This window comes from Physella acuta, unplaced genomic scaffold (genome assembly GCF_028476545.2).
Source record: "Physella acuta isolate Inbredline_101_S28 unplaced genomic scaffold, ASM2847654v3 ptg000174l, whole genome shotgun sequence".
Classification (NCBI taxonomy): Eukaryota; Metazoa; Mollusca; class Gastropoda; family Physidae; genus Physella; species Physella acuta.
In genome coordinates this window covers 253,972-264,897 of record NW_026731693.1, presented here as the reverse complement: position 1 = coordinate 264,897, position 10,926 = coordinate 253,972, and the positions used below count along the sequence as shown (strand labels likewise).

Here is a 10,926-nt window from a genome sequence, read left to right as displayed (position 1 = left end):
TCACCATCTCTCTATCTCAGCTCTCTGATGACTATTTTGGTCAAGCAACACAATTCTGAAATAGTGGTTCTGTGTCATTCAACATTTGACACAAATTGTGCCCAAGTTCACCAGTGCCACACAGCAGCAGTCGAACATCTGATATAAAATATGACTAAGGCTGTTAGTAAGGTATACATATACAACCACTTTTGATGTTTTCGGTGTAACGCTAAACCTTACTTTAAAACACATACATTTTATTGTTTTTCTTTTACAATTAATTGTAGCCATAAAAAAAAATATTTGAAATAGAAGAAACTTAACTCACTGTTGGGGTGAAATAATCTGTCAGAACCTGGTCAGGTATTGTTGGACATGTTACCGTTGGTATGTTGTTAATACAACCTGAAATGTATACATACCTACATAAATACACACACATAAATATATATATACATATATATATATATATATATATAATAATAATGCTTAATTCTGTATGTAACATGTAATAAGTTTGTTTGTCGTGGACATACTTGGATGGATTTAAGTGTTAGATTATTATCGTGCTCATAGTCTAAATTTATGAGTTAAAAAATTACTATTGAAAGTGTTGGGAAATAATTTTCATTTTTCAAACTGATAGTAATAATTGTCGGCATGTTCATTAAACACAATTTAAAAAAAAATATCTTTTACAAAAATTCTAATTATGTCTGAAAATTATTTATATTTAGTCCTTAAGCACTTACTTCCCTTTGATAAATTAGGAAAACACAATTACTTCTCTTTACAAAACATTGCATTAGTGGAAAAGAATTTACTTTTTATTACTTTGTTTTGGTGTTGGGAAAAAAATAATTACATAATTAGCGGTGATTGATCAAGTGCAAATGTTGTAGGTATTTTACGGTTAAGCTTGGAGTATTATAATTGTTCATTAAATTGATACAGGCGCGTCCGCCGGCGCCCCACCAGGGTTCAATTTGGCGCTCTGGGCTATCCTGTTAGCGCTATGGTGCATAATTTCGCTTTGAACAGTGCGATAGATTAAGGATAAGAAAGGTTACTATAGTCTTTAAGTGAATCGAATCCGGGCGTCCTCTGGCGCCCAGACAGGGTGCTATTTGGGGCTCCGGGCCTCCCGTGTTCGGTTTGGCGCCTACGTTCGTTTAAGTGAGTGCAAAAGACTATGAATAAGTTGGGGTACTATAGTCGTTTATTAAGCTGAAACAGGCGATTCCGCCCCGGGCTAGACTGTGAGCACTTTGCGTATATGTTCGCGTTAGTGTTTTTTTGTGTTTGGGTTGGGTTTGCGTTAGTGGTTGCGTTTTGATTTGGTTCGTTTTTGTTCTTTCTTTTTTCGTTTTCGTTTGTGTTTTTTTCTTTGGGTTTGTATTTGTGTTTGTGGTTGGTTTTGCGTTTGGATTTGGTTTGTTTTCGTTTGCTTTTTCATTTGTGTTTTTTCTTTGGGTTTGTGTTTGTGGTTGGTTTTGCGTTTGGATTTGGTTTGTTTTCATTTGCTTTTTCGTTTCTTTTTCTTTGTGTTCGTATTGGTATTTGTGATTGTGGTTGGGTTTGTTGTTAGGTTTTTGTTTTCATTTGCTTTTTTGTTTGTTTTTTCTTTGTGTTTGTATTGGTGTTTGTGGTTGTGGTTGGGTTTGTCGTTAGGTTTTTTGTTTTCGTTTGTATTTGTAATTGTGTTAGCGTTATGTTTGCGTTTTGTTGTTTAGGTTTTGGTTGGTTGTGGTTTGGGTGGGCAGTGCCGGGTTTATGATGATTAATAAACACACAGGTAATGGTCTTTAACAGAAAGGTTTTTCACAGAAGCCAGAGAAGGACCTGGCCGGGACGGCTAGTATACATATATATATACACACACACACACACACACATATATATATATATATATATATATATATATATATATATATATATATATATATATATATACAACAATCAGCCCTTTCTCCTAGTCTGTTTTTTTGTAGTTACAATTAGAGTGCATGATCTTATTTAGTAAGATACTTTTCCCCTAACTCTTATCGTGCTTTTACATTAGATCATATAAAATAAAAAAAAAACCAACAACAACAAGCAGACAGTTATGATAACAGATTAACTTACTGTATGTCCAGCAGGAGTTGTAGCACCAGAAGAACCACCATCCGCAGTTACACACCCTTCGGCACGACCTCCCACAAGTGTACCAATAATAGGCTCTGGCTTTTCTCAGTAGTAGAGTCACGTTGTCATTGTCGAGGCCCGATAGCTCTGATTAACACGTACATTTAAAAATATTTTTAAAATTTAGAGTTAGATATGACGACCGCAACACATAAAAGTAAAAAAAAAAAAGTAAAGTTCCCTTTTCAAACCTGATGGTCTATAGGGCAAGTGAAGTAGAGTTCACTTGTTTCTGTGACCTCGGCATTTGAAGAGATAGTGTGGTCAGCACTATGCCCCGCCGCCTTTAGTTTCCCTAACGTGAGTTAGATACCTATCAGAGCTGGGTGGACTCAGGGAACACATAAGACGTTTAATTGTTCTTTACATATTAGTTAGAGTGTCACTTTTTGGCCTACTGGAGTTGTTTGCTTTGTGTATAGAAAAACATTTTTTTCTCTTCAGTGCGTAGGGTAAACTAATAAAATTTAGCCTTTTTCTGGAATTTGACCTAAGAAAGTAGAGTGTGGTTAGTTCTAACTTCAGCAGTCTTTACTTTCCCTAACATGTGACATGCATATATATAAATATTTATACATACATATACAATGTATAGATATACATATATTTCAAATCACTCACTGTAAGATACCCACATGCCATTAAGGCATTTATAAGTATCGGGATTCCCAGAAGAAGGATCAGCCATGCAAATAGTGCCGTGTGATGCAAGCGTTCTATTCACAAACGTATTTTTACCGTCATCTTTTTCCTGATGGTGTACTGACACCTGATGCGTACTCAGGTTTGAATAGCTCAGCCTACATAAAATATATACATTAAACACATACATATATTTACATATAAGCTCTTACATATATATTCAAACACACACACACACACACACACATATATATATATATATATATATATATATATATATATATATATATATATATATATATATATATATATATATATATATATGTATGTATATATATATATATATGTATGTATGTATATATATATATATGTATATATATATATATATATACATACATATATATATATATATATATATATATATATATATATATATACACACACACATAAGACAGATATTTTACCGCGGTGTCTGCAGATTGTCTGCAGGTGTAGTCTCTATGTCTTGATCACTTTCCAGTGTATGTAAGTACAAGTCTGGTCCTTGCTGGTTATAGCAATAATCTGTCTGCATCGTGGGTTTAAGTTCACAGCCCTGAAATAATAAAATATCTAATCAGCATTGTGAGGTCGTTCTTTAAAATTTTCGACAGGAGTAGATACAAGTAGACACAATCAGGGGCGTAGCGAGGGGGGGCGGGGGGTGCGGACCGCACCGGGTGACACCATTTAGGGGGGTGACACCAAGGCAAAAAACAATAGCAAAATGTATAGAGAAATACTTGAGGGGGGGGGGGTGCAAATCGAAAACTTGAAAGTTTGTCCCCGGGAAGGGTCACGACGCCTCTGAGGGGGGGGGGGGGAGTTGACACCATTAAGTGCCGCACCGGGTGATACCCGACCTCGCTACGCCACTGGACACAATCAATTCTGGTTAATTAAAGGGTTTTATTCTCAACTTCATAAAATCCCACGAGAGTAAAACACATTTCTTATAACAATTTCAACACTTGACTGCCGTTAATATTTACCTCTATACACCGTATTCTAGCTCTCAACACCGTCGCTGTCAGTCGACCAATCGCCTTCCTTGTTCCATTCGTTCACTCAGTATAAACACACACACACACACGTCAACACATCTAGACTCACAATACAACACTAAGGGTACACACACGCACAGTTTATAGTACTTCGTTCTACATACACACACCGTCAAACATTTCACACATCAACGCAAGCAACTCGTACATTTTCTTTACAAAATAATTTATTCCGCGTATTACGTTAATCACGGAACAGCGTGGCAGATTAGTTCGAAACCGGGTTCACGTCAGTAGACCGTCCCTGAGTCCAACCAGCTCTGATGGGTACCTGACTCACGTTAGGGAAACTAAAGGCGACTGGATATAGTGACAACCACACTATCCCTTCATATACCGAGGTCTTTGAAAAATATGCACTCTACTTCATCTGCCCCATGTGTCTTGGGTACGAACGGGAAAAGATGATAAAGAGTAAGTGAACCTAGTACCAAATTTAAAGTTAACTAAAACAACGCAAAATATACACCAACAGCTTAAATTTATAACAATCAACATCATTTTTTGTAATAATAGATATAATAATAGGATTAATAAAAATAACACAAACGAAAACTTTCTTTTGCTAAACATTTTATTCAGTCATTTTTTTTTCTTTTTCGTTTTATAAATCTCATTCGAAGGGGGTACGAGGCAGTGTTTCTTCCAGACTTTTTTCTCCGAGGGGGGGGGGGCACTTGAAATCTTCGGGGGGGGGCGGGTAAACTTTCTTTCTTTGTGGGGGGGGGTGGACACTGTTAAAAGTATATATTTTCTATATAAATTATATAAATTTCATTTCGTTCGCGGGGGGGGGGGGCGGTAAAAAATTTTCGGGGGGGGGGGGGAGGGGCTTCCCCCCCCCCCCCCCCCCCCCCCCCGAAGAGATGCCTGGAAGAAACTCTGGTACGAGGTATTTATTTTTTTATCGTGACTTATGAATTGCCTATAAAGCCTTTATTATAAGATCGAAGCCTAACAACTCCTGCTAAAAAGAAAATCTTCTGTGTTTTTCTTATTCCTCATGACTTGAAGACATTTTTTGCATCAATGTCTTGTTAGTGATTTAACTACATTTATAACATGCAAGAACCATACAAATAGAAGCTTCGATGAACAAATTAAGCGTTTTATATTTTACATTTGAGCTAGGCCTCCATATGGTGAACTCTTTTCTTATACTGTAGTACATGTACATATTTATATACACACGATTTTGTTGTTAAAATTATTGTAAATTATGTTAAAGACAAAAATACATAAGCTGAAAAAATAAAACTACATTACAAGCAAACATATTCTGTTTATCTACAGCTCTTAAACTTATGCAAATTTAAATATAATTTATTACACTTTTATGTTACTGTTCTGAACATTTTTTAATTAAATTTTTAAAAAAAATTTCTATAAGAGCATCCATTCTCAAACCTTCTCAAGAAGTTCCTGATTGCTTATAATCGACGAGGTAGCATTCAATATGAAGGTGACGAACACGGCAAACAAGAGCATCCTGTGTTTGTTTTCCATGACTGTTGATATCGTCTCTTTGAAACACCGCGTTAAAAAAATAAACAAAAACTATTAATTTAGGACAACGTCTTTAAACTTAAGACTACTTAAGCATTTTGAATGTTTTAAAATAAATGTTTGAAAAAAAAATGAAATTCTACAGCAATAGTTCAGTAAAATATAACAAACGGATTCAAAGCAAGCGGTTTAAATAACAGCAAGGAGGAGGAAGTAAAACGAGTATTGAATTTGATTGTAAAGAAATTGGATTTCCTGAATTAACATAATCAATAAAACATGTTCAATAATTTGTCCAAAATGTATTACGGCTTTCATATTGAATACAATGACCAGCATTGGGGGGGGTGCGAAAGCGGATTTCCACTCTTTACATTACACTCGTAACGGATATCGCTATAGTCGCCCTCAATCTGACCTTGCATGTATGCCAACAAGAACATAACCTATCCAACATAACATTCGTTTTGTCATTTAAACATAACATTCTTGTCCCTTTGCCAAAGTAGAAAACTTAACGAGACCGATTGCCAAAAACGAAAATTTTACAAGGGCACAAGTGTCTCACAAATCATTTAAACTTTGTTTAAGGGACGCAACTATCTCACACACAAACATTTGTCTGATGTTGTTTTAAGGGACGCAACTTTTTTTCTCACAAACCAACTTAAGTTCTGCCCATGGACCTTTAAGAGTAACGTTCTGGTACCCAAAGTCTCGAACAGAAGAAGCATCTCAGTTTCCCCGAACTTTTAAAATTACTCCTCTCCCCTACCTACAAAGACAAACACAGTGAAAATATTTGAATACATATACACTGGCGTATACACATTCTTACAAATGTATTTGGAATATATATATATATATATATATATATATATATATATATATATATATATATATATATATATATATATTCCAAATACACTTGTAAGAATGTGTATACGCCACTGCACAAGAGTAAACATTTTGAGGTAAAAAAAAATCTACACTAAAAAGAAACCTAAATTTTGAATGACGTGTTTTAGTTTTTGGAATACAGCCATTTTCAAAATAGCTTAACATTCCTCAGCAAATCGTGACGGCTGTGTCCGGTTTCATGCACATGTACAACATATAAAGTTTTCTAAGTACCAGATCTATAAATAAAAAAAAAATATCTTCATTTGTATTTGAATTATAGCACGCAGTACTACTAAGAAACAGATCTGTCTTGCCAACTTTTAGTGTCGGTAGTTCTAAGAACGTTGATTATGTCACTCTCTTACATTATTAACACATTTTGTTACATGCTTTACAAACCCTTTCCCCTCCCCACATTCCTATACATTCAATACAAAACTTTTTTTTGACCATAAAATGTTTGCTAACAAAAGCCTGACGTTATAGGCCTATATATATATATATATATATATATATATATATATATATATATATATATATATATATATATATATATATATATATATGTGGCAACATTTCACTATAAACTGGGTACATCCCAGTGTATCAGGTAAACCTTGGCACAGTCCCAGATCTGGTAACTAGAACACCAGGAAAATTTATCGACAAGAAATGGAAAAATGACCACAAGTGACCATCTATTATTGTATCATCTTTTCCCGTTTGTGCCCAAGACACAGGGGCGGATGAAGTAGAGTTCATCTGTTTCAGTGACCTCGGCATATGAAGGGATAATGTGGTCAGCACTATGTCGAGCCACCTTAATTTTCCATAACTGACTTTAAATCCGGATTCCAAATCGAGACTTCTATTATTTAATCTACATGAATTATAAAAAAGTTCTCGTCCACTTCCTGTATGTAGACTACATGTCCAAAATAGAGTTAACTCACCTGTAGATGAGACAATCGTAATAGTAACTTGAACGATCTACAGTAAACTAGATGTATTTATTTCCGCATTGTAACGAACCAGAGTTTCTTCCAGGCATCTCTTCGGGGGATTCGGGGTAGAAGGGGTATAGCCCCCCCCCCCCCCCCCCCCGAAGAAAGTCTACCCCCCCCCCCCGAACGAAATGGAATTTATATACAGAATATATACTTTTAACAGTGTTCGCCCCTCCGAAAATTTTAGTCAGCCGCCCCCCCCCCCTCCCCCGAAAATTTCAAGTGCCCCCCCTCCTCTCCCGTAGAAAAAAGTCTGGAAGAAACACTGTAACGAGCTATTGCCGAATCAGTTCATTTATAGGGGATCAGAGTGGTCGGGCCGGTAAAACTCATACTTGCTAAACTGAAAAGTCCCGAGTTCGAACCTCTAGACAGCCGTATGTGGTTCGATAGCTCCGAGCAGTAACCAATCTAAGAGAGAAAACTCCAAAATCAAATAACTGCTACCTTGTTGTTGGTTCTTGGTTGGTTAAACCCTATGTTGACCTGTAATACTAACATGTGTGAAGAAAATATGTATAATTTTATTTTGACATCTTCTGTAGAAGTAGGCCCACATCAAACTTGCGAAACCTGACAAAGTACTAACCTCATACACCGAGACTGTAAACGTGTAAGAATGCAAGTTTGTATTATAAAAGTGGTATTGAAGTTACTAGAGAAGAGATGATACAGATAGGGTAATTATTTAGAAAAAAATGTAACAAACGTATTGAAAATATATTATAATAGGAGATAACTAGTGTAAAGTAATTGTTGTAGGAGTTGTCCAGCCTGACATAGAAACTGGGGATTGTTGTATTATTTTGATTTTTGACGATTATTGTAACTTATTAGAAATCAATTTTTCGAAACACATGCTTAACATCTAACAAACGTGCAAATGTGCGATAAATGATACATCTTTAGTAATAAAGTTAAGACCAATATAAAACTATATAAACTTATTGAAATATTTTTTTCTTAGAAGAATTACATGGGAGGTAGCCCATTTTTTTTAATTAAAAAAAATTAAAAACGAATGCAAATATTAACTAGAAATAATCAAATGTAGATTTAATAAAAAAGGCAATGAAACCAAACTTTTTGCTTCCTTGTTTCCACATTCTAGTGCTATTCATAAAACGTTGTTTTCCAGAAGCTTGTTTGGATCAGTATTAAACGACAAATCCCTTTATAATTATTGTCTTTTTATTTCTTTCCGTAGAAGTTTTTATTCAGTAAATGTAAAAAAAATTGTTCGTGATTGGTATCGAAAGAAAGTAATAGGGGATTGTGAATCAACAGCAGCCCTATGATTAAAACATGAAATACGTAACAATCAGGATCTAGCACAAAATAAAACTGATGTTAACCTTAAATTGCTTTTAATATTATAAATTGAAAAAAATGTTTTTTTCTTCTTCTATTTTGATCTATTGAGCTTCATAAGGCTTGCACTAGAAGTACTATACAAAAAAAAAAAAAAAAAAAAAAAAAAAAAAAGATTTCATGCGAATAAATCTTGTATAAGATCATCGCCTTGTATTCCTGAATTGATTCTTTTTGCATGTTTTAGCGAGCTACATTTCCATTCAAGAAAGTAGCTTAACAATCAATGATAAAAATAACATAAAAAAAAAAAAAAACTTTAATTTTTTTCTTCTGATCATTCCATTTAGGTATGTTTACGTCTTTGATGACAATGATAGAAATTTTATTTTGAAAACAACAAAGCAAAATATTCAACAAAGCTTGTTTTTAATTTTTTTTTTATTATAAGAAAATTTGACAAACGAAAATTATGAACAAGGTAAAGTAGAAGCCCTCAACTAGTTTGTATCAGTAGTGGCATGTATCGGGGAGGTAACTGGGATGATGATTTTTGTGTGTCAATAATAAATAATGTTGTTTAAATATACCTTTTTGTTTATATATATATAATATATATATATATATTATATATATATATATATATATATATATACACACATATATATATAACTATACTATTATTTAAATATAATAATTATTTTTCGATGGAAACAGCTAACTCCCCTAAGTGTATATTCCTCGGATACGACAAAAAAAGTTTGTAAGGACTTGTTCATAGTTTTACATCACAAACGTAATTACTGCAATGGTAATATCAATAAATGAAAATTTTTAAAACATTAGTAAAAAGAATATAAATATATTTTTTGTTGTTGTATACAAGCATTCAACGGTTTGAATAATACAATTTAAAAACAATATCACAGCGTTCGCTTCGATAAAAACGTAAAAGAAATACTTATATTTTGCGTTGAAATTTTTACAATTAACAACATCAGCAACACCATCAACTAACAAACAGACAAAATAAAAAAACAAAATAAAAAAAAAACAAACAAAAACAAAAGAAAAACTACTAAATATTTTTTTGCTAAGGTAGCCTATAAAGACATGACTGAATTTTCGGTTGTGATTGTAGGCCCTATATGTAAAATAAAATAAAAATACTGATAATTGTAGGGTTTGCGTTGATTAATTTTCTGCTTATTTCAATTGATAAACTGTAGAAATGAACAAGTCCTGTTTAAAATTTACCATTAAAATAACATTTTTCATATTTTTTGGGGGTGAGAGACGTATAGATCTCAGATTTTCATGATTTTTAAATATTGAGCCATCCACAATTTTTAGACCCTCCCCCCCCACCCCACAAATCCATCCTTTTGCAAGAATCCCACTCCCCGTTTTCTTATGAAGCAATTGACCTTTATTTTTTGTTTCCAAATCACTTAATGGTGTGAAACGATTTTTTAAAATATAAATGCCGTATTTTAATACCCCCCGAGTTTGTGTTTTTTTTAGTCAATGGTATAATATGTTTGTTTGCCATTAAATATTTTGTGTTTTTAGTCACATCGTTTTGATGTACAATTTTAAAATCATCAACCACCTTCCTCAGGTTGCTAGCGTGCATGTAAGTAGACTTTTTCTGACTCCCCCCCCCCCTCTCCTAGTTGAACGTCAATAATGGTTGACCATTAAAAGAGTTTTAATAACATTATGAAATTTGAAAAAAAATATCTAAAGTAAGCTTTATGATGGTATTAAACGATTGTTATGTCATAGTTATGTACCTTGTTTAAAATTAAATAAATAAATTAATGAAACATGTAATTAAACGTTTGTATGAATATAAAAAAAAAATCTAAATCTGTTTATAATACTCTAGGTTATTTTTAGTAACTGTCAATATCAACTTCCGGGACAACCATGACGTCCTCGTGATGACGGATCCCCATGGAAAAGCGGGGAGAGTTCGGCTGGGTCCCGTTCAGTGGAGGAAGGTAGGTGTTGGGTCCTGGCGTTATAAGCTTGTTGCCTGGCAACTGTGTCCTCTTGCCTATGGAGTAAGCAGGACCTGTTGAGGTCTTGTTGTAACCGTATCTGGCTGGTCCTGGAGTCTTGGCGAAATCGTAGTCGAAACTCTATACATGAGAAATAGCAACTTTATTGAAAATATTTTTAAAAATATTATTAACAACGCAACATTAGCAATGCTATTATGGGGTCGTGCATAAAAAAAACATCACACTTTTGTTCTGATTTTCTTACACCTTCACAAA

General features: G+C 33.9%; 1 protein-coding gene across 2 annotated transcripts in view; it reads right to left on the bottom strand.

The window, feature by feature from the left end:
- Positions 1-10,028: 10,028 nt before the first annotated feature.
- The window catches only part of LOC131936299 (outer dense fiber protein 3-like), a 33,624-nt gene continuing 32,726 nt past the window's right edge, over positions 10,029-10,926 (bottom strand). For both annotated transcript variants that reach the window (XM_059293218.1, XM_059293219.1), the window contains exon 6: positions 10,029-10,788. In XM_059293218.1, the coding sequence (XP_059149201.1) occupies positions 10,540-10,788 (249 nt within the window). In that variant the 3' untranslated portion in view covers positions 10,029-10,539. The remainder of the gene's footprint in view (positions 10,789-10,926) is intronic.